Source organism: Carassius carassius, chromosome 39 (assembly GCF_963082965.1).
Source record: "Carassius carassius chromosome 39, fCarCar2.1, whole genome shotgun sequence".
Classification (NCBI taxonomy): Eukaryota; Metazoa; Chordata; class Actinopteri; order Cypriniformes; family Cyprinidae; genus Carassius; species Carassius carassius.
Window position 1 is genome coordinate 20,298,316 of NC_081793.1, and position 24,283 is coordinate 20,322,598.

Here is a 24,283-nt window from a genome sequence, read left to right on the forward strand (position 1 = left end):
TCAAATCAAAGAAAATATTGTGCAAGAACATGTAGAGGTCTTCCTTTTTAATAAAAATATGAAATACTATTTCTGATTACTTCTAAAGCCACAAGCAAATGACTGATTTACTCTGGCTAGTTAAAAAAAACAGACTTTAACAGCATGGGCTTTCCATCCTGAGTGAAACCAGCTGTAGACAGCATAACAGAAGGATCTTCTAACTTCAGGTTGATCTGGCACAGTTTCATTTGCATTAATCATCATTAATGCTGTCTGTATTTGTTATCAGTGCCAGAGCAAGCAACCCTCATTTTTTTTTTAAAGAAACCAGCATGTGACCAGTGTGCTGGTTCCACCCCTGGATTTTATGTATTTAATAATCCTTTAAAATTATTGAACAAATATGGATTGTAATTCAGTCAAATTCTTGTCAAATCAAAGTCAAATTCAAATGAAGGGCAGAAGACGACAGAAGGCAAGTTCACATACTAACTCGCTTTTATTAATACAGAACTGCATGCTACAGAGACTGTACAGCATTAACATTTATTCATTACAAAACATGGTTTTTGGAAACCATTTCAAATAATAGAAACCAAACGGAAAACAAAACGAACGAAACGAAAAAAAAGAAAAGAAAAAGAAATAAAAAGAAACAAAAATAAAATTATAAGAGCATAAAAGAGAACAGGAACATCACAGCCGTTAAGGAAACATTCAAACTATTCATCATTAGCATCTTAATAAACCAGAGAAGTAATCGACGGGTTACAGTTGCGTCATGTCAACTACAATGGCACCGAATGAATGATTCTCTTGTAGCTTTTTTTACAGCTTCTTGCAACATCAACATGCCTATTTTTTCTATCTACTTAAGTGTAGTAGTGTACTTAAAAGTGGCAGTTTGTGTTTTTTTGTAGTATTTAATAGTTTTTTTATGAACCTCCTAATATACATAATTTGGCCCTTGAGGGTTTATACAGTATGATGTCCGTCTTTTAAGTTAAAAATTTATTATTTGACAATCTGCTACCAAACACATTTGTTATAGCAACATTTATACTACATACATAGCAATCTATGTAACGTCACAGCAAATTATGGTTGAAAATGAAAAGAAAAAACAAACATTGGACAACGAAAGAACCTACAGCATCATAAAAGGAAGAAATTATCACAAATTTTGGCACGGGGGAAAATCAGCACATGAATCTACAGTCCGACGGGGACTGACTATTGTGCAATATAAAAGAAGGGCTTGAGACGAAATTCGACTACTGAAGACATGAAACCCACCGTCCCCATTTCAAGTTTCCTTTTCAACTGTTGTAAAATGGCTTATAGATATGTTTCTAGAAATTAAGTTGTGCATACGTCTGTTTTTTTTTTTTTTTTTTTTTTCGCTTTTAGTTTTTTTTTGAGAATCTACACTGTAGTTTAGATGGAATCCTGGTTTTCCAAAAAAAAAAAAAAAAAAAAAAAAAAAAAAAAAGATAAAAATAAAATTCATGTTAAAACATTTGAAACTTCAAAACCTTGTAAAAATGCATCATATATATATATATATATATATATATATATAGAAGTTGCTTACGTTAAGAAAAAGAATATTTATACAACGTATTAAGAAAATGAAAAGATTTCAAAAAGGGACAACATACAAGATACGACAAGCAATCTCTAAAGCAATAAATACTACTGGTCCTAGCAATGTGACAGTATGTTTTTATATACCCCCCCCCCCAAAACACCCATCCAATCGTGTCCACCCACCCCAACCCCGAGTCAACCTCCCTCCCCCTGGTAAACAACGACAAAAAAGAAAGATAAAACGGACAACGCAATGGAACAATGCATATTAACACAGTAACCCCCCCCCCCCCCCCCCCATATTTCTGTACATTTAAACAAGAACAAGTAACATCACGATTAAAGTTGTTCCTCAGTCAGAGAGGTGTCTCCACAGTCCTCGTGCCCTCAGAGTTTTGGACAGCTGTAAAATGATTGGTTCACAAGCTCGTATTTAATACAAATAATGAAGGAGAACCAATTCTTTGAGAAAAGGGCTCACCGAATCCTCACCTACTTTGTATATCTGTCTTTAAACATGTCTATGTAAAACTACATAACAATTATGTATTTGCTGTTGTACAGCCAAAAAAAAGGAAAAAACAAAACCAAAAAAAGCATAAAAAATTTGGCAGATTCACAAAGCTATACTCTAGAACTTAGTGTATTTAATTATCAATATTTAATCATAATAATTTCTTTTTTTTTTGATAATGACAGGTCAAATATTGACCAATGAACTTCCAAAGCCATATCGCACAGAAAAAAACAAGAGAATCAGAACACAGAATGAAAAAAGACAGACAGAGAGAGAAAGCTGGTTTGAAAAAAACAACAACAAAGCTAGTCTATCGACTTGGTTACGAGTGAAAGGGGTTGCATCGTGGCGGAGCTGGGCAGCAGAGAGTGGGAATGACATGCCGATGTCGGCCGGGAGGAGGTGGAGCCTGTGGGTCGGGTCGACGATACGTCTGAGGGGTCCAAGGAGCCGTTGTGTGCCGAGCCGGATGTTTTGCCCGCCCTGGAGTTGTCCAACAGAGCTAAAGGTGGGGCCATGGAGATGTGTTGGTGTTGGGACGACGAGAGCAGGGGGGACGGTTTCATAGTCAGTGAGAGAGGCTGCATTTGTTCAGTCTGTGATTTGGACTCTTTCGAGGACGGGGAGGGAGAGACCATTGAGGGGGAGGATGGGGGGGACTCTAGTAAGCTTCCGTCCGAAGAGGGAGGACTGGCACAGCTGCCTTCACCTTGAATGTAACGAATGCACTTCTTTTTTCTCCTAAAAAAAATACAAGAAAAGAGGGGACAGATTACAGCTCGCTATCTGAACCTTAGAGTGAACCACACAGAGCCGTAACGTCCATTTAAATGCACATATCTTAAATTTGGGACACCCATGTTGATCTCATTAGCAACTTTTGGTGGACCCACTGTCAGACTCTGCATGAAAATGGACGCTAGAGCTGGACAAGATTAGGGTCAGACGCGTCTCGCTTTCACACGGAGACACACGATTACATGCAGAGAGGACAGGACAGTGGGAGGACGAGAGGAAGATGAACAGATGGAATGAGGAAGGAGGATGATGAAAGAGGTGAGGCCTACATCTCTTTGTTTTCCTTCGGCGGCGCAACACAACTCTAAACAAAAGAACTCCACCCCGGTTTCGCAAACCGCAAGGGGATCCATCCGGTTTACACATCAGCTTGAATTATTACACTCCTCTTTCTCCCTTCTTTTTTCCTATCTTTTTCTTTGCGTTCCTTCAGGGGAAGTTCAGATGGTGGGGTAAGAGGTTAGAGAGGAAGCGCTACTCTCAGCTTGCCCCTAAGACATGTGTGTGAGCGCTCTGCACAGAGGTCGTGGTGCCATGTTTGCATTTCTGCTCGGGTCAGGACCCTCCCTCGTCTGCTACGCCTACGGCCAGCCATTCCAGTCAGCCACATCTCACCAGCACCAAGCCAGCATGCCGTGAGGGGTAGGGGTAGAGAGAGAGCCGAGAAGCGATAGGGTGAGAGAAAGTGAGAGAAACTGAAAGAGAAAGAGGGAAAACCTCAGTATACCTTGCCCTACCTGACCTGAACAACCCCCCCCCCCCCCTCTTTTTTATCCTGCCTAAAGGGCAAGCTCAGTGATGCAGCCGAGGCTAACTCCAAAAAGAGAAAAGAAAGAGCAACAAATACAGAGAGTAAAATAAAAGGGAATTTAATCAAATACAGGGGGAGCTAGAGAGTTGCGGGAGAACCGGGATCAATTAACCCGGAACTTCTTTGTGGTTACGTCATGAAAATAACAGTCAGGTAAGGATTGTTTCTCAAGTCATACCCCTGCCTGCTGTTATGCGTGTTGATTTCAGACGAAATTGCAAAAAAGACAGTCAAGGAGGAAGATACACACTATGATGAAGAAAAATGTAAAAAAAGAGGACGGAAATCTTGCCACGGTCACTTAAACCGACTTTGTGTATGGTGGGCATGCACGACTTAATACAGAGGAGACATGGCACTTCAGTGTCAAAGATGGGTGAAAAGAGGCAGAGCTGTGTTCGTTTGATCTGCCTGCTACTCTGCGCTTTTGTGAGGAGCTTGGTTGTGAATTAAGGAACGGTTTGGGTCTGTCAAGGTGCTAACTGCCTGTCAAACAGTGGTAAATAAGCTAATATCCATTTTTTAAGAGCCATATTGATTCTAAGTATCTCACTGTGTTCCTTATTGATTTATGGGGCTCCGAGGGAATTTCTCTAGATGCATCTTTCAGGAAACAGAGCTGAGTGGGGTCTTTTAACCTTACAGCTCCCTAAATCAAGACACGTTTCTCTCAAGCACAGCCCAAAAAATGCACAGGCTGTTCCTCTGAATAACAAGAGTTGCTGATGAATGGTACTACCCCTCAAGAAATACAACTTCAGCAACTCCAGCTACACACATCCATACAAAAAAAATCTGTCTCCAAGAAATTGCTAAATATTGCGCGGTTTCAACTTAAAAGTACGAACAACAATGCTGGATATTTCTTCCTCGTGAGCGAATCAAATGAAAGAGATTCAACAGTCTCCAAAAGAGATATGAGAATTACGGTTGTGCTTTTTCAGACAATATTGAACTCATAAAAAAACATCTAAAGGAAAATGTAGCATTAAAGCAATTTTTTTTGCTATACAATCATTCAATTAAACTGAAATATAAAATACGAAATATTAGTAGCATTTAAGTAAGTATTTGCTTTTCCGTTCCCCCACTGGCATGCACGGCAAACGTGAACTTTGGAACTTGCAACATCCAACGCTCAGAGTCACATATACTCTAAAGTTGAGAAGCTTTCTATTGCTCCTGAAGGAGGTCAGACTAGAGGGAGTGGATCAGATGGATTTCTAAACTAGCAAGGACAATGAAATTGGTGGAACGGGGATACAGTTGGGCAAGTAGAAAATGGAAAGTGGAGTAACACCACAGCACAATGTCTGATGTCCACGATGAGGGAAGGGTGAAGTGAAGGAAAGTGAACAAGCATGACACAGAAAAGGGTATTACTTAGCAGAAACAAATACCTACCATCAACATATTCCCAATTCAAAGACTGCTTGTATTAGAACAGAAAGACAAGAGGTTGGGACTGAATAAAGGGTTATAAGAGAGGAGTGGAGAAGGAAGAAGAAGGGGAGGGAAAAAAAAGAGAGAGGAGGGATGAGATGGCATCACCCCAACCCTACCCTTCACAAAACAAGTGGCTACATCACACAGTTCTAACAGAAGTGACCAGGGCAGAACAGTACAAAACAGCAGATTAGTTCCTTGGGCAGAATAAACAGTAATACTAAATTATATTAATATATATATATATATATATATATATATATATATATATATATATATATATATATATATATATATATATATATATATATATATAAAAACTCAAAATCAAATAAATAAATAAACAAATAAAGTGTATGCTTGAATTGAAATTTAAACCACAATGCCTTTGCAATTATAATTTGTTTTGCGATTTTCTGCCCAAGGATTTCAGTTTGTCTGAAGTGTTTCTACAGTCAGAAAAGGACAGAAACAAGTAAAAAGAAGTTTTTGTGAAACATATAAACTGTAACAAGGCCTCAGAGATTGAAGTAGAAAAATACAATCCAGTAAGAAGTTTCAAGAGAAGAAAAGTTGATTTGTGTCATCTTAAAATCATCATCATCATCGTAATTTAGGCGTTCTCCCCAAGAGTGGGGCTGGGAATATACCTGCAGGGTTTGCACCATAAACCCAGCTGGTCAAGCCCGAACAAGGCACGACACTTCTTAGGGGTATTTGCATCTGTTATCCATAGAGGAACATAAAACACAACAAAGAAAGAAAAAAAAAAAGCACATGTCACTGGACACAAAAAGGCATGGAGCTAGAGCAAATGATTCAGCTGTGGACTTTGGTACCATGCCTCCTCAAAAACTTACCATGACCAGCTCATCTTAACCCCCTGGCCACACCCCTCCCCCTTAAAAGAGGGAAATAAACCCCGCCTTTCTTATTTAACCCCCACCTCTTTTCAATTCAACAAGGAGTTCTACATGAACTCCTTTTTCACACACTCACACAAAAACAACCACACAAACAACCCTTCCGTCCCACCTAGCAATGAAGAATAAAACCCATTGCCCAGATTTGCAGAAGCTGATTTGCAGAGGAAGTGGCGTGGAGAGAATGCGAGTCTGAGAGAGCCAGAAAAGTGGGAGGAGGTACCAATGAGAGAGTTCCCCAGCTGTCACCTGCTCTAGCACACCTGCCGGCACACCAGATACACACCTGCATGGGCCACACCAGTTATTCTGCTGGTCGAGCCCGAAGCGTGCGCGACACTTCTTTGGGGCGCTCAGATCTGACGGGACGAAGAAGGGAAGAGGAAGCCAGCGCAGAGGTGAGATGAAATCAGAAAAGAGAGCGGAAAGAGAGATAAATTGAATCCAATGAATCTAACAAGCTTTTTAAAAAATAAGTTTTTTTCCCCCTACAGATAAATTTAAATAGTAGCAATCAAATGTGCAGTAATTCCTTTAAAGTCATATTTGACCATATTTTGTTAGTAATACAAACAATTAAAAAAATGTAAAACTGCAAGAAACAAATGTGAAAGTAAATGATGACAGAAATCAATACATCAGCACACAGTGCATGCCTTTCATTACCAAGGCTCTTTATGGGTAAATAAATGCTCGTTCGTTAAAAGGTAAGCGTTGCGGGATGCAGCAGATATGGATACATGTCTGCCGGCCATTATTTGGTTGTTCTAGACTAGAGGAGGTGACAGGGACAGGTTGCTGAGGTAGCAGTAGCAGGGAGGAGCTATAGGAGGGAGGCGGAGCATTAGTTTAAGCCAGGGAAACACTACGAAGCTGCTCATAAACAGGCCTGGTCCACTTTCATCCACCTCAAACAGCCCACCTGAGCACCAGTGCAAAGCTCACGGGTAGATGGGTCTTTGAGGAGGGTGAAGGCAGGTTGTAAGTGGAGCAGATCAGGAGGAGACAGGGCAGAGCCCGCAATCATGCTGGGGCGTGGAGGAGGCAGGGGCAGCTATTGAAGGCAGTAGAGTAGATTAAGGAGGTTTACCCTGATAACAACATCTTTGGCATTTTTAGCATAAAGAGGTCTTTCCTATAAACATATTGCAGCTGCATGCTTAGAGTTTACCTATTTTTATTTTTTTATACATCATAACATGACTTTTAACATAGAAGCATCTTTTGATGAAAGTATATGTATAATGAAAAATGGAGCAAAGGAAACAACTGAAAAGGAGCAAAATAAAGCAACATATTCTTTAAGATAATTACTGAGCTTAGCAAATAAAAGATGTATAAAGCAAATACGGAACATCGTTCATTAAAGAAAGATCATTATATATTTGATATACTGCACAGGCACAAATAAACAAATACATAAAGAACCAAAGTAGGGGAAAAAAAGCAAGTTAGTAATTTAAGACTCAAAATGACATTAGCACCTGTAATCGGAGGGAGTGAAAGGCAAGGGTTTGGAAAATATTCTCTGTGTTCTGGAAAAAAAAAGAACAAGATACAGAGGCCTTCAAAAGGTGTCCATGATGGAGAGAGACCGCAAATACATGATTCTGCATTCTTCCTGGACAATATCTCACAGTAATCAGCATCATAAAAAAGAACGGTCAAGTGAATCAAATCAATGTAATCAGCAAACCTCCTTAATTGAAAGATGTGGGTGAATTTAAAAAAAAACAAACAAAATATTTTTTTATATATATTATTACTATATAAACAGGTATATTAAAAGCATGCAGCAAGATCAGCCCAAAGTTACAACCACATAAGCACAGTGACACACAAGCATGGGCGGCACATTCGAAGGACGGTATTCAGTCACAAGGGTCATTAACTCTCACACTCTCAAAACATACATATCATAGTACAATAAATGCTGGAGGGGGGCTGGGCAAGGGGTGGGGGGCAGCTGGTGGGAGGGGAGGAGGTGGGGGGGGGTCATGCATATTCAATGTTATTAATGCTCGACATGGGGCAAGGGGAGGAGAGGGGGATAACAAGCAGTCTATCATGTAAATATTGCATTGGGTAGCAGCATAGCTATATACAAAATGAGGCAGGCACAAAAAAGAGATATGAAAAAAAAAAAGCTGGACTTTCATCTTTGAGATGTCACACTTGTGACAGATGATGGGTCTGCTTTAATATGAGAGATAATTGCAGCTCACTTACCATTGCCCTCTCCTGCCTGCTTTTCCCTTTTTCTCTTCTTCTTTTTCCCCTGATAGTTACCCGCCAGAAAAAGAGAAATAGACAGGAACCTTAGTTATTATATTGCAGAAAAGACCAAGACATGAAATTAACAAAGAGAGCCCAATGTTTTCACTGATTTATTTATTCATTTAAGAGCCTGAAGGTTTGAAATGCCACTGCAGGACAAAACAGAACTTTCCCTATCTTTCCCCTGGTCCTATTTCTCTTCTTTTGTTTATTCCTTGTTTTCTTGCCGCTGCTTAGTTTTCCTTTCATTGTGAAACGATTGGAAGCTCTTGAGGTTTCTTTGAACGGCGCGGTTTACTGGAGGGGAAGAGCAGAGCGAGAGAACTTTTACTGCAGTTGCCCTCCTCGAAAATGGACGGCAGTTCTGCCGGACGTGTCTGTGACTGCTGATTGCGTTGAGGCCAAGGTTGGGCCTGGACGGAGCGATTATCTTGCTCCGGTTGATGAACTTTGACTAGGCGAGGCAAGAAAAGTGGTCAGACTCCAAGGAGAGTTGACAGGCTGGGCGGTGGGGCCGTTTGTCAGGCGCGAAACTCTAGCAAAACCGTAAACGGTGCGCTCGTTCCCCATTTCTAGCGGCGGAGAGAGATGTCCTCTTTCATCAAAGCTGCGAGGCGTTTAGGCCCTGTGGTTATTTAATTACTCTGATCTCAGCTAGCCTTTCTCTTTTTAGGTGAACCAGCAGAATACTAATGAAAGCAGAAAAAAACTGATTTGACTGCACTGAGGAAAAGCACATGTACAGTGGATAGAGCTAAAATAAAACTAAAGTCTTCTAGCTTGGCTAAACCTTGCTGGTCTGTTTTGCTGGTTTTCGAGTGGTTTTGGGAAGCCAAACCATCTTAAACCAGCAAAGACCAGTCAGCAGTTGTTTTAGGTCTGAATCCTTTAGTTTTCTCCAAAGGCTTTTGGTTAATCGTCACATGGTTTGTACAATACACATCTAGATGGCTTTAAACTGCTCTGTGGCTCCTGGGGAGGGAATAAAAGATTGTTACTTGTTGAAAACTTAAAAACTTACATAGTTATCTCGTGCTGACCAGCCAGGGTACAGCTGCATGTGAAGCTGTCGCTCTTTCCTGGCTAACTCGTAGTATTTGGCCTGCTCCTCTCGAGACAGAGCATGCCACTACACATAGAGAAACACACACACAGACATCCGTCAAAAGTGCGGCCAACACAGAGGAATGACCACTGATCATTTAGACTCGAACAACACGGAAGTGTTTTCATGAACAGTTTAAACAACCGTGATTAAAATGTCCCCCTGTACTTTTACTCAGAAGCAACATTTAGCAAGATTACAAAGAAACAGAAATGTGAATAAGCAGTGTTTTTCCACTGCCGACAACACTGCAATCTGTGGTCTTTGTAGTTGAGACAGAATGATGTTTTAGTCTTGTAATGTGTGTGGGGCTCACCCTTCGGCCTAGGATCTGGTTTATAGCTGCGCTCTCTTTCAGTGTGCACTCTGCCACCACTTTGGCTCTCATTTCCTTCATGTAAAGCATGAACGCATTCAGAGGTTTCTTTATGTGTGGCTGCTTCTTCTTTTCCTCCTCTTTTTTCGCATCCTGATGTTTCCTGCCAATGGGGGGGATCAGATGTTAGCATATGCATAACAAATTGTGACTTTATTGGATGAATAGAGAACTGAAAAGTGTAAAGTGAACTCACGAGCTGAGGGAGCCGATGTCACTGTGAGAGGACTCCTGCTTGACGTTGGGTGTGACGATGGCTGGGTGGGGGATCCCTGTGGTGTGCAAACTGTGGTGGGGGGGCACCATGTGATGAGGGAACCTGGAGGAGAGAAGACTGTGTAAATCGTCAGAGTGGACACGGGTGAAATGATGGATGGACACACACACATTCATGAGCTAAAGACTTGACACATCACAGTGTATATAGTCTATAAAGACAAAACAGCAGTAACCTAATACAGTACATCTGTTATGTGGAAGAAAGGAAATGGCAATAAATGACAAATCTAAGAACTAGAACTCACAACACGAAACAAAAAGCATTTTAGTTCCAAAATGTGATGCATTTCGAAATCAAAATAGATGGAATACATGTTGGGAAGAATATACATTTTGGATCATAAAACGTTGGCTATGATTAAATCATTGGTAAATATTATTAATATCATTTTTCCACACAGAATAGAAAAATGTTTCAGAGGCAGAGAAACTACAGTATTACATTTTGATTGGAAATTTTTTCTTCTTTTGAATAACATGCACTTATAATCTGACCAGAATAACGAATAATTCGAATAATATATATATGTAATTTTTTACTTTTTTTAAATGTCTTTAACATCAAAATGTTTGGATTTGACTGCATCATAAAAAGTGGAATATAAAGTTATTGCTTAATATTATTTCTTCCCACCCACAAGTACTTGCTCATTTCAAGGGTGGAGAAAACACTGTATTTTGAAAAAAGATGAAATAATATGCAAAATGTGTTCTGATGACAAACATGCCACAAGCATTTATGAATAAATTAGATATGGTCAAATTGTTTTAATTAATGTTTTTTTTATTCAGTAAAATATTTTTGATCAGTGAGGTCAATTCTGGACCATTTAGGGTGGTAATTTTCTTCTCATTTATTTGCAATTTGATTATTTTCTTTAAATCAAACTAAAATGTCCTCTGGCTATTTAGGACATATCTATAAAATCATCCCCCTAGCATTCTATAAAGATCAGTAGGAAGGCAGAATAAATTGCAGAACGTACAAATGAACATATCTGTGCCTGGGTATGTGTGTGTGTGTGTGTGTGTGTGTAGTGCATCCAAGCTGTGCGTGGCCGTACACAAATTTGAGAGAAAGAATGGTGGATGATGGAAAAAAAAGAGAAGGAATATATATATATTTTTTTTTCAAACAGCTCATTATCTGCTTGAGTGTGGCTATATGGCTTGGAGCCAGAATATAATGATGATTGTAAACTCACAAGGAACAACTAGCTTCTGTTGGAGGTTCTCTCAGGGGACTTTGTTTCCCCCACAATCTCTCTTCTCCTGTTCTCTCTTCCCTTCATCCCTGACACATTTGTGTTTGTTCCATGTCATCCGGGCCACCCGTCTGCTTCTACTGAGGGGCTGCAGTGCCATGATCATTAGCCCCCACCTTTTTTCATTCTCTACTGTCCTTGCATACTTGTTAAAATTTCCTCTGTTCCACCGTCCAATTTTTCCTTCCTTCTCCTCCTGACTGTCCCATCAGCACCACCCCCACCCGTGCCTCTGTTGCCATAGTGAGGCCCAGGTTATGGTTTAAACATGACGGCCATCCCTTTGAAACACAGGGCATCATTCTGCTCATCAGCACGCAGCGGAGCCTGCCACCAATTTAGCCCTGCTGAGGGAAGAGCGAGACAGAGGTGTGCAGAGAAGGGACCCTGCAGGGTCCAATGTCTCAATCTTTTTCCACAGCAGCTGAGTGTCAATGAGAGCCATTTAACTGCCAATCGGAGCGATGGCCTCGGCGCCTGTTTAACGTATAAAGACCCCGCCGGTGCGCTCTGTCTCTCATTCACTTTCTTTTCCTCTGCTGAAAAATAAGGAATGGGAGCAGAGGTGCGGGTGGAGGAACATATCAAAGGGCAGGAACGGGCAGGGGCCAAGGGGCCTACACTTCTTCCCCCTGTCACCCGGGACGGCCGATACACCTGTACGACTCCAACCCCATTATGTAGCTCATTTGCTGGATCCGAGTCAATGCGATTCGTGATCGGAAATGTATTTTTTAGGAGGCTGGAGTGTTACCTGGGTGAAAAGCAGATCGCTACATGAAGCCCTGTGTGCTAACTGCATAATAAATGGCAGCAGATAGGGCCATCAGAATCTCTCTGAACTGAAGACAGGCACTGGAGAGCAACATATGGGCGTTTCTTAATCCCGAAGGCCTCCTGGAGTTCTTGTCCACTGACTGTGAAAGAAGACAAAGCAAGACTTCCCTCTCCCTCACTCTCGTCCTCTTTATTAACAGAAAAACCATAAACACAATTAATGAAGCCTTTTTCTGGTGCTCATTATTTTGCGCAGGAGGCCGATGACAGAGGACGCCGTTGGTTTTGACACAAACATGCTAAAGCACCTTCCATCCGCTGAGACACAAGACCACCACTTATTAATCTATGCTAATTCAATTACAGATTATCAAAATGCATTAGCTCTTCCCCAGCACATCACCAATCCCCCTAGCCCCCATTCAGAAGATTCAATTAGCCTGCACTGGAAATAGGATGATCACAATATAAAGGCCTCGTTAGAACAGAATCAGCTGTCACTTAAATGAAGGTCCAGTGCCGGAGCAGAGGCTGCGGACCCACACGGGCGCCTGACGGTGGAGCAGGCAGAATGGGCTAATTTCAGGCCTTGGCAGGGTATAAACAACTTCTCTATGGAGCCGAGGCCTCAAAACACACACAGGGTGAAAGCTGTTGGTGTCAAATGTGTAAGGCTTGGTTTCAGAGCCAGCTGTTAATAAAATGGACCTTTAAGAGTCAGTACCAGCTGCAAAGACCCTGTGCTCATAAGCAGAGCAGCTGCCAATGCACTCCAATCATCACTGCAGAGCTAAATATTGGTTTCAGAGCTGTTATGTTTGGCCTGGCCACTTTAAACTGTGTGATGATGATGAAAATATACTAGATGCAAATGCGAGATTGGGCCTCATTTACTCACGCAAGCAGAATGAATGTTTATTGTTTGTTACAGCATTCTTGTGTGAATTTGCTGCATTAACTGAGATAATTAATTTTTTATGACGTACTTATGAGGATATGTTTCTTGAAGTGATTTGCGGTTCAAGAATGAATTGTTCATAAGTTATTCTTTTGCAAAATAAAAATTTTCCTGAATGAATTGTTTGTCAAATGTGTCAATGTACTTAAGAGTGAACTGTTAGCAAAGCAATTTTTACTAGATTTGTTGCATCAGTGGGAATGAATCTAGAAAAAATGTTTAACGAGTGATATACAATGTATTTTTAAGAATACATTTTTCGTATGTATACTTTGTACACAAAAAAATGTATAATTACGCAAGAATAGTTTTGCAAATCATTTAGACAAATTTGTTTCTGCTTTTTTAATGAACGAACTGTTCATCAAATCATTATCAAGTAAATTTTACATATTTATGCAAGAATGACAAAAATTTGACACAATTCACACAGATTTGTTTCCAGTTGTGTTTCATGAATGAGGGCTCAATGTTTGAGCATCTTAAATATTCTAATTTCCTGAACAGGACATTTTGTTGAGTGTGTTCCCTAAAGCTTTTCTCCCTTCAAAAATTCTCAAACCAAGGCCAGTGTTTAAGACGCACAAAACCCCTCCCTGTTTCTCCCTCCCATTCTTGCTTCCCTGCTCACATTTATCCATCAATGTCCGCTGGTGCAAGCTTGCCAGGACTCCAGAGCTGCTTTTCCAATCACACTGCAATTAAACAGGAGTTTGTCCCTGTCTGGAGACACAGGCTGGGCTTGAGTTGGTCTCCATTTCTGGAAACTATAAACCAGATCTGCCTCTGTGCCTCTCTGGCTAGCCTCAGCACTACCATCATCATCATCATTGCGAAAAAAGTATCATATGTTTCAGATTAGGAGAGAAAGGCTGAGTAAATGCAGAAGAAAGTGACCACCATATGAAGCGGTTTGTTGCATTTATGTTTAAATGACATAAAAGCAATAAAGCAAACAGAGATTTGTCATCTACAGCAAACACCTCCCACTTCTCACATAACAGATGAGGAACAGTCACAAGGGAGTAATCATTGTGACAGTTAAAACAAACATACGCTCACACACATATCCCACAATCCCCCCACACACACAACCATTATTGCTCTCTTGGGGACATTTGCGTCCAAATCGCCACTTGAACCAGACCACAAGAGCCCACACAAAGCTCTCGCTCAGAGTCCAATGACGGCCCCAGAGATCTGCAGCATTTTACGAAGAGATTGTTTACTTCTGCATCTGACTGTAGCTAAATTGACAGTCCTCTTATTCTCTGCCGTTCAGTCGGGGTAAGCGTTCTTTAGGGGTCTCATTATAAAACGATAACAATTAATATTTGAATACATAGCGGATCACATGGGACCGTCTTTTTGAACACTGAGGCGAGAACTGTCTCTCCTTAAGGGAGAAGTTTGCAGGGGTTTTGACACACTCGCGTTCTCAGCGAGTCGGCCGTCCCAAGGCTCAACTCACCTTGACATGGACGCATTGACAGTGAGGGCAGTTGGGTAGGGGTGTCTGAAACCTCCCGTCGTGATTGGGTAAACTGGTTGACCTTGCCTAGGAAAAGAAGAAAGGAAGAGAGGTAAAGGAAGGGATGAAAAAAGGCACTTTCTATGCAGGCGGCTTTATTCTCATTTGATCAGAACAAAAATCTAGGGGATTGCAGAACGCAGATCAAAGGGAAGCAAACTCTGAACAATTTGAATGCCACAAATCTGATAGGAATGGCTAATTAAATTTCATAACCCTGCGTTTGGTGTCGATGGAGGCCTTTCTCCCTGAGCTGAAACTAGGTGTTTTGTTGTGCTAATTAAAGACGAAGCACCGGTCCCTTTAATGGAGCCATCACACTAATTGAGGTCTACACATCCAAAGACAAACAATAATGAATGTAAATTTATACCAAAATAAAGTGCAGAGAATCAAAGGGCCATGGCTGCGCTTGGGGCCTCTCTCGGTATTTAGATAGCGGTGAAAAAACATTAAATTAACAGAGCTTAATTTGTAGCCTTTTGTCATATTAACAAGTGTTGACAAGAGCTACCAGGGGAGAGCCCCCGTGTGGAATTGTGGGTAAAATACTGCCAATCAGAGTTCATTACTCTAATTGGACCATACAGAGACATGCAAAATAGCATTTGCCACAATTTAGAGTTTAGGGGATGAAGAAAGCCATGGGTGCATTGCTGTGGGCCCCAGCTGTGCCTTTCCAGAATGAATAAACTGTACAGAGGTGAAGAGTTAGCTTTGGTGTTATGTGATGGCCAAAGTCTCAAACTGCATCTTAAATACCCAGAGGCCCACAGCAAAGTGGACAGAGGCCTGGCGAATATAAAATACACAATAACAAAATGCAACATATTTGAACAAATGCAGAAGTATGTCACAAGATATAAAGTGGTGCCCAAAAGTTGGATTCCTCAAAATAAAAAAAACTGTGATTCATAATCAAATTGATCCCTAGAAATATAAAAGCTGTATATTATTAAATATTATTAAATATAATAAAATATTATTAAAAATTGATTGATTCATTCATTAAAAGCACTTTTAAGATCTCAGACTTTGGACCCCAATGAACACCACGTTATACCGTCACAAATAAGTAAGCACTAACGTTTCAAAAGATGAAAAAGGATCACAAAGATGAAAGAAGAGGAATAAAATTGGACTGCTTACTGTGGTACTAACCATCCTAACGGATGGGGAATCTGGCCTACAGTGCCAGGTGACAGGGGGTAGTAGGGGGATATGTCTGAAGGATGTGGAGGCCTTGGGATTCCTGCAAGAGAAATATATAAATGCAAAGAAAAGAATGAAGATAGAGATGTGTGTGTGAACGGTGTGCAAATGTTTCTGCTCTTGTCCTGACACAGAAATTCCCAGCTGAAGTTTAAGTGTTAAATTTATCCTTTGTGAGATACACAATTGAACAGAGTCAACATCAGAGGGAGGAGGTTGAGCTCACATGCACAGCTCTAAATCACACGTTCTGATCAAAGCTTGTGGAGGCAGCCACGATGTTGTATGGCACACAGGGGAGAGGAGACAAAATACAGAGCCCTGTCACATCTGTCTATCGAATCAGAGGATTAACAACAGGCGATAATTGAGGTTCACAAGTCAACAACGCAAACACTGAAGCATGTGTTAAGAGAGACTGACACATTAGCGGTGGATGTCTGTTCAAGTGTGAAAACAGTCCCAATATTGGTTTTATAGAGTTTAACAGCCAATTAACCAAATTATTAACATTACATGTGAAGGGGAGATGGTTTACAATATTAAGCATAGTTAGTTAGCATAGAATATCTTACAACTTTTCACAAGAGCTTTCAGCAACTATGTGGATGACAATATAAACCTCTAGCTAACAAACTAGCTGACTTTGAACTGACTCAATGTACTTCCATTTAGACTACTTGATACTATTTTGCTTAAAAATCCACTAAATATGGTTCAGTAAAAATAAGAACTCTATTCAAAAGGTAAACGAAATTCAGCTTGATACTGCTGGCTGATGCTAGCCACGCAGGAGGAGGAAAACAATGCCTCCACAGCACTTTGGCACTGTGTACAGCAGTCTTAATGCAATTTGTTAATTAATTAAACTAAACTCAATTAAGCGAGCCATTAAGCAGCACATTAAACAGTCTCTGAGTCCTTAAAGAGGCCCTTAGTGACAAAGTCTGTTATGAGAGCAGAAAAAAGCCCTCTTAAAGTCAACATGCAGGTTGTTGACAGCTTTGAAGAGCAGCTGTTCGACTGTATAGTGTTACAAAATGCCTCTCTGTGCGATAATCAAATTCTGAAACATACCACCAAATGACATTATATCACAGCTGAACAGAAATCTTTTTGTTTTGAGATGAGAATCCTGACAGATAAAGCCTAAACCTTCAAATCGAGTTTTCTGGTAAACCTCCTGCTTCTGGTAAAAATCCGGATTCCACAACTGTCCGATTTGTATGTCATCAAAACGGGGCAAAAACTGAGATTTTGTTTCTCTTAGGTGTTGTTGCTCCGGGATCCCGCAGTTAAATAACAGAGGTCCTCGGCTACATTTCCCAGAAGTCAAGTGGCTCCACAGGCTTAACCGACCCAGGTCAACAGCTCCATCTCAACATGCACACAATAGGAGGGGTGCGATCTTGGCTCTGAGCCAACGCTCTGATGCATCTTACCAGGTAGCTGTGAATGCAGTAGTACAGACTGGCGAGATCATACAGTGTAACCGTGACAGCGCCTGAATAGGTTAGGCTAGTTAACGGGCCTGAAGGTTAGCCTTGGGTTTCGTCCTGCCTGTTTTAAAATTCATGAATGTAAAGAAAGAAGTGCATGCATATGTACCTGTTTTGGGGTCCACGTCTGCCTGTAGATGTGGAGGGGGGTTCCCAGGCGTGAAGTGCTCATTGCTGTAGGTGATCAGAGGTGTGAGCGGGTGCACATGGTGAGGGTGCTGTACCACGGGGACCTTATTAGACTGCCAAGAAACAGAAAAAGGAGGGAAGGGGGTGGGAAGAAGAAGCAGCAGCTGTTAATACATGTTTGGGTTTAGGCAGAAACACACCGGCGCCTCGATTTCAACTATGCTTCCTTCACAAACCACAAGCCCATTCTCAGAACAGTGTTGTTTGTAATTAAAAACACTTTCAGGGGAGCACAATATTGATTCAAACAGTCATTGGATATATAAAAGCCTGATTGCATTACGTGTCTCTGACCCAAAAAGCATCACGTTTACAATCACAGAAACCACCTAATAAACCAAATCACAGCCATTCTAAGCACACTCTCGCTCTCCCTCCTTCTTCTCTGGGTTACCCACATCTCGCACTCCCACCCCTTCCTCTTCCTTCAGGGTCTGCTTTTGGAAAAGGGTTTGCATTATAAAAGCTAGAAGAGGAGGGGTGGAGGGGAAGAGAGAAAATCCATTTCTGCATTTTGGTCAAATTGGTTTTAGCTATGTAATCTGCTCTTTGTGTTCTTAAGTGGCACAGGCCCCATTTTCAATTACCCAAGATTACAGCCGAGCAGAGGGGTGCTGAGGCATGGCCTGGCATTAGTGTATTCCCAGTACACGCGACCTAACCAGATTACTGCCGTGCCGTACATTTGACAGGCCACACGTGGACTGGGATTTGCTTCTGTAGACGCTGCATAAATTGGCTCCAAACCGAGCCGACTGACAGGAAAACATCTCACACCCTGAGTTGTTCACATAGATGCGGGTTTTGAGGCGCCCGCGTGTCTGATTGATGGCTGTGCATGTCCCGCAGCACACAGAGGCCACTGTCTTTATTTAAAACATGCCAAATTAAATCCAACACTTGAGATGTTGTTACAAAAGCAATGGGGTTGGATATCAGGACGTGAACCATCCTTTTGTCAGGACTAAAATATCTAAGCTTTGAGAATAGGAAGCACACCAGGGCCCAGGCCTGAGAGGTTGAAGTATCCATCCAGGGCCTCTAAACGTGGAAAAATAGGCACAGAGAGAGGCCACTTTCAGCATTGGGGCGTTCCGCTCTGCCATACTCCCAATGAAAGATTAATGAACTGAACAGAGCTGCTTGGGGAAAGAAAAGGGGCTCTGGGGATGTTTTCAGGGCCCCTGAGAGCAGAAAACAGTGTGGAGACAGAAAGAGAAATGTGAAAAGGAAAGAGCAAGGCCACAGAGAAAAACAACCTGCGATATAAGATATAGAAATACATTTTAAAAAGAAAGACCCATCATCAGAAAAACAGACGGGATGATGACAGCTGCCAAACACAGCTGACGACTGCTGCACCCCTCCACCACAAGCTACCCCATAACCTCCCCCTCAGTAATGATGTGAAAGAATGTTGTCAATTCTCCTTGCGCTGAATGGCTTTAGTAGCCATTTAAATGAGTTCTTTTGTCCAAGGCCTCTCCATTGAGGGACAGCTCCAAATGGCTGTCCACTGCGGCCACATTCACCCAGAGACAAGCCGAATGATTTACATCACAGTCACTGCGTCTAACAGAACGCCTTTCAAACGCCACACAGCCACACGAATAATAGCCGGGCATCCCGTTTATCAGGCTTCTAGGGAGAGCAGCACGCTGTTGCGGTTCGCTACAGTAGCGTTTCTGCCCGCTTCTCTACGTGAACAGATCAGTAAGACCCTAAGAAGAAAAAAGGAGGTTGATTGGAATAGCTAGAAAATTTAATTTCTGTAACTTTTATTCTTCACACTGGGAGAAACGCGCCTGCTAGAAAGACTACTTAAAACATGGACCTGCGTTTAGGCCTTATTTTAAAACACGCAAGCCCTTTTCTGTTTTTTTTTTTTTTTGTCACAATGCCTTCTGAACAAGACACACAGTGGGACAAAAATAACATGGCGCAATGGATAATCACCATACAAAAACTCATTCTTTAAACAAGTTCCCTTCTGAGTGCTATTCAAGTCCATTAAGTCTTGAGTCTTAAGAAAAGCTTCACAATAAATCTGGCTCTATTGACCCTGTTGCTATTGTACGATGGCTTTACCATGTTCTTCCAGACATAGCTAATTGTCTCTAGCAACTCAGGGGAGTGAAGAAGACCACCTACGTATGCGCCTGTGCATACCCGCAGACAACCGCATACTGCCGGACGCTAACAATCGCAGAATAAGCACTCTTTAAAACCCTACTTCTAAACAACTCATCTTGTTTAGAGACTGACACATGGAGGTCCAGCGAGACGCACAATAAACCCACACAAGGAACACAAAGAAAAAATGTGGGCGTCTTTTTCCCTATTATGTGCACAGAAAGCGGGCTGCTTCCTGTTTAATAGTTTGCCAATACCTCCCACCACAACCATCACAACTACACAGAGGAAAAAGGCTAAAGGACTAATTCACATAACCAGGTAAATCATAATAATGATAATATTTAATAGAAAACTAGATTTTCTGAAAAAAAAAATGCAGTTTGTAGATGTGTTTGGACAAGCTAAATAAATATAAAATACTCTTAATATGTGTCAACAAATCTGTCAGTATAGCCATTGATTGTGTGACTAAATTTGTAGACATACTTACCCTCTTCCAAACCAATGAGATTGACAGTTTGTGCTTGGGGTCGTGACCCCTAGTGGTGGTCTTACAAAAGCCTGGCCTCTTTTAATGAAGAGGCCATGGAGAGGCCTGTTTGTCTTAGAAGAGCATGTCACACTCATTTTGATGCAGCGTCTATCAAATCCTGTCCTTCACTCTCTCTTCCTCTCTCGTTTCAAACCAAGTTGTGTGCACACACACTCACATATACACACACACATGCACTCACCCTTTTGACATCTTTAGATAAGACTTCAGACAGTTTTTTTTACTGATCACAAGAATCACTTTTTATAGTCACAAAATACACACTGTCAAATAAGAGAAAGAATATATCATGTTTTTTTTTTTATTAACAATTTGTAGCAAATTTTAATTAGTAGTAGTAGTAGTGATACTTACATAAATATAATTATTAATATTTTTTGTAATTCAGTTATCGGTTTTCACAATACTCAAGGCCACTTTACAACAAAGCAAAATGTAAATAAATAAATAAATATTTGTAAAATATTTAAACAAAAATTAAAAAAATATAATTTCATAAAGACTGAAGGAGGTTTTTTTTAAAGTGCTTAACATACTTAGAACATTTACAAAATTCCATACATTATTGTATAAATAAATCATAATAATTCTAATGTAAAATGTTTAGCTTAAAACGTATGAGAATCCTTATATTTAGTTTATATTATAAAAATAAAAAAAATCTGCTTTTAGATAATTAAATATTTAAAGATTGGATTGTAGTTATAAACATTTACTATATAAATAAATAAATAAATTATATAGCAATAAATCATAATTTCAATAAATAATAATCATAATTAAAAATGTACAATTTATTATGTATATGAGCACTGATACAAAGTAAATCTTACATAAGCTGATTATTAGAAAAAAAATTGGCAATATTTGGTTTTATTAGTGGTTAATTTGAGAGAGGCCTGTGGAAGAGATACAAGGAAAAAGAGGAAGACAGAGGGCCGGACAACAGCAGGAAAAAGCTGTTGGCGTTGCATTTCTGCTTGGTGGCATCTTGCAGAGCAATTTAAAGACAAAATGTGAAGGTTGCGACCTTGTGGCCCCTGAGGGCCCGAGCGCTTCTCTCTGCTTTACAGCATGATATGATGAGTTGTCACTCGAGCTTGTGGGCTCTAATGAGCTGTAGTGGGGCTGGGGTGGGGGGGACACGCAGGGGGTGTGAGATCCTCATGATGGATAGAGGGGCTCTCAGGCCTGCGAAATTCCAGAGCAAGCAGAAAAAGCTGCCAAGGACTTGAACTCGAGAAGTGTACGTGCCAGTGGCTCGCATCCAAGCACAGTGGACACAATGCAGAAAACATCCACGCTTGTTTATGTATGGGAATGTTCAAATGAGCAAGAAATAGATGCAGCCAAATGCCGTTCGGAAAAGAAAGCTCGAAATAAGCCAGAAGAACTTCAAAAGAATGTGGAACTATGATGATGTCACCGTCACTATAACAACCCTCATCCGCCCACCGCTCACACACAAATGGATACAAACAAAACAAATGCCTAACTTTGACACTCTATGAAAATATAAATAGCAACTTCCCTCCTCTGTTCTCAATACAGAAAAACTAGCAGTTTTTTGCTTCTTTCATATAAAAGCAATTATGATAAAGAAAAATGTATATCTAATTTGTTTAAAAAAATTACGAAAACATGTAACATTGATTCTAATGAAACTGAAAACAACAAAAAAAGTGCAGGATTATTTAATGAATAATTATTGATGCATTTTAAACATCAAGTAAATGAAAGAATACTTTGTCAATTTAAAGCAATAAAGAAAAATGTAATAATAAACCAAACAAATTTTCTTAAATGCAAATTTCTAATCTTAAACATCAAAGCCACAGGCTAAAAATAAGCACCAGCAATACTTATGCTATATTCATTCTGTTCATATGTTATGACTTCACTTCCTTTTTCAAACCCTCAACCCTGTCATCAGACATTTTTTGAACTAAATGCAGAGCTTCAACTGCAATATCAATCTATCTCTTAGTTCTTCCTTATGAAACACACACACACACACACACACACACACACACACACACACACACACACACACACACACACACACACTCTCTCAAAAGACATCTTAAGCCACTCTGAGGCAGATAAAATGACAGTGCATCCTTAACCACAGTCCTAGCACTGAGTATGTCTAAAAAAAAGAAGAAAGAAGATTTTAAAAAGGCCACAGGAGTGTGAAAACAGCGTGTGTATTAACGCTTAGCACTTACCCAGGCATTAAGACTGAATTGCCAGCAGCCAACCTGCTGTAGAAGAGCCAGCCCAGAGGCCAGAGAGCCAGTCTTTCCTCCCCTCTCCTCCAGCCCCAGTGAAAGGCCTTCTCTCGGGTACATGAGCAACTCCGTGGCCCTCCCCTGTCCTCCACCTCTCACTACCGCCAACGAATAAGAGTATTTCTCCTTTCTTCCCTCTCTTCTTGTTCTTTTTCAACCTTAGCTTCTCTCCCAAAACTGCTATTGTGTTTGAGCGGGCGCATGTGTGTGTCCCAAACCAAAGAGTCGCACACACACAGAAGTTCACGTGCACGCCATTGTTCGCAGGGCCGCTTTTTTTTTTTTTTGAGTGGGTCTTTTGCGGATCACAGGGAGAGCTGCTTCTCAGGACGTCCGGCAAGGCCTGTCCTCCGCCAGCGGATAATCACTCATCTCTGTCGGGTTTTCCTTCAGCGTTCAGTCTGTCCAGCTCAAAACGATACGTTTTTTTTTTTTTTAAGATGAAGAGAAATCTCACTTGATAGTTATCAGAGCTGCTGAGATGTCTTCCCACAAGCAAAGAAACATGAAAAAACACTAGGAAAAAAAAGCTTATTATGGTTGTGCATGTGTCTGTCCAAGTTTGCGTGTGTGTGTGTGTGGGGGGGTTCTGCAGTGCCTCCAGGATGCCCAAAGACGAACTAGCAGCTTGAAAAGCGTTGGCTACAACAAGGTAAAGCGAGCAAGGCAAGGGAAGAAGACAGAAAGAGAGAGAGCGAGAGAAAAACAAGAGAAAACAACATTCACAAAGGGAGGGCAAGATCAGCAAAGTGTGGCAAGCAGTCACTTATCTGTGTGATTCTGACAGTCCCCTCTCTAAGCCCACCATCCGGGGGAGGACGGAGGAAAAGGGGAGAAAGGTATTTGTCTCTGTTTTGACATGGAGGTGACATCAATGTGGGGTCTTGTTTCTATTGTTTTATTCCCTCTTTTTCTTTTTTAGGGGAATAAAGAAGCTCCATACGTTTAACTCTTCATGGTCTTGCCCTGACAAATCTACAAAGGCCTTCGGTGCACCTACTCCACAGATCCTCTCTTTTATTTGTGTGTATTTTTTACTTTACTTTGCCGCCTTGAAATCGTTTTTCTAAATACGAGTAAATACTTGATTCACATTCTTCACCAAAATACAAGGAAATGGAAGAAGGAATGCTTATTAATAACTAATTAAAAAATTTTAATCTGATCAATCGTCGTTTTATCACAACCTAAAAAAAGTGATCTTTTCCCTTGTTTTTTTTTATTTCAAATGTTTTTTTTTTTTATAAAGCCACAAATATCCCACTATTTTAAACCTTTAAGTTTCACATTTTTAAATACACTGCAAAAAATCTAAAACCATTACATCTGAAATTATTTTGAAAAATTGAGTTTTTCTCAGACATTTAAAAGAAAATAATATACCTAAATTTTTCTGAAACGGAGAAAGTGAACTTGCTATTTTTCAGCACTTAAATTTCCCCTCCCTCTCTCTTTGCCGCTTTCCGGCTGCTGTCTTTCGGCCCTAAATACCAAACAAAACCCTGGGAATGTCCTCTACAGGATTCACACAAAAGCCAGCCTGACAAGTAAGAGCCCCGGCAACATGGCAGCTAATTGCCTCCCCTCCCTCTATTCAGCCGGACTGCCACGTTCCCATGGCCCCCCTCTGACACACGTGCAATTTCTAAAGTAAACTAGCAGTTCGGCCGCCGCTGACCGGCAGCCTGCAAACACCCGCCACAATAATGACAACCAAAACGCAGGCATAAAAAAAGAAATCAACAACTATTTTAAAAGGCAAGATTTA

At 40.8% G+C, this 24,283-nt stretch overlaps 1 protein-coding gene across 16 annotated transcripts in view; it reads right to left on the reverse strand.

The window, feature by feature from the left end:
• Positions 1-462: 462 nt before the first annotated feature.
• LOC132121590 (transcription factor 7-like 2) overlaps positions 463-24,283 on the reverse strand; it is a 94,655-nt gene continuing 70,834 nt past the window's right edge. For 3 of the 16 annotated variants that reach the window (XM_059531140.1, XM_059531130.1, XM_059531134.1), the window contains 10 exons: positions 17,456-17,588; positions 15,785-15,887; positions 14,576-14,662; positions 10,022-10,159; positions 9,766-9,928; positions 9,365-9,473; positions 8,297-8,359; positions 7,552-7,602; positions 6,354-6,426; positions 463-2,830 (listed from right to left, as the gene is read on the reverse strand). In XM_059531140.1, the coding sequence (XP_059387123.1) occupies positions 2,395-2,830; positions 6,354-6,426; positions 7,552-7,602; positions 8,297-8,359; positions 9,365-9,473; positions 9,766-9,928; positions 10,022-10,159; positions 14,576-14,662; positions 15,785-15,887; positions 17,456-17,588 (1,356 nt within the window). In that variant the 3' untranslated portion in view covers positions 463-2,394. Of the gene's footprint in view, positions 2,831-5,102; positions 5,164-5,794; positions 5,868-6,353; positions 6,427-7,551; positions 7,603-8,296; positions 8,360-9,364; positions 9,474-9,765; positions 9,929-10,021; positions 10,160-14,575; positions 14,663-15,784; positions 15,888-17,455; positions 17,589-22,452; positions 22,905-24,283 lie in introns of those variants that run through there. The other 13 variants (XM_059531141.1, XM_059531133.1, XM_059531136.1 and 10 more) reach the window with 10 other exon arrangements.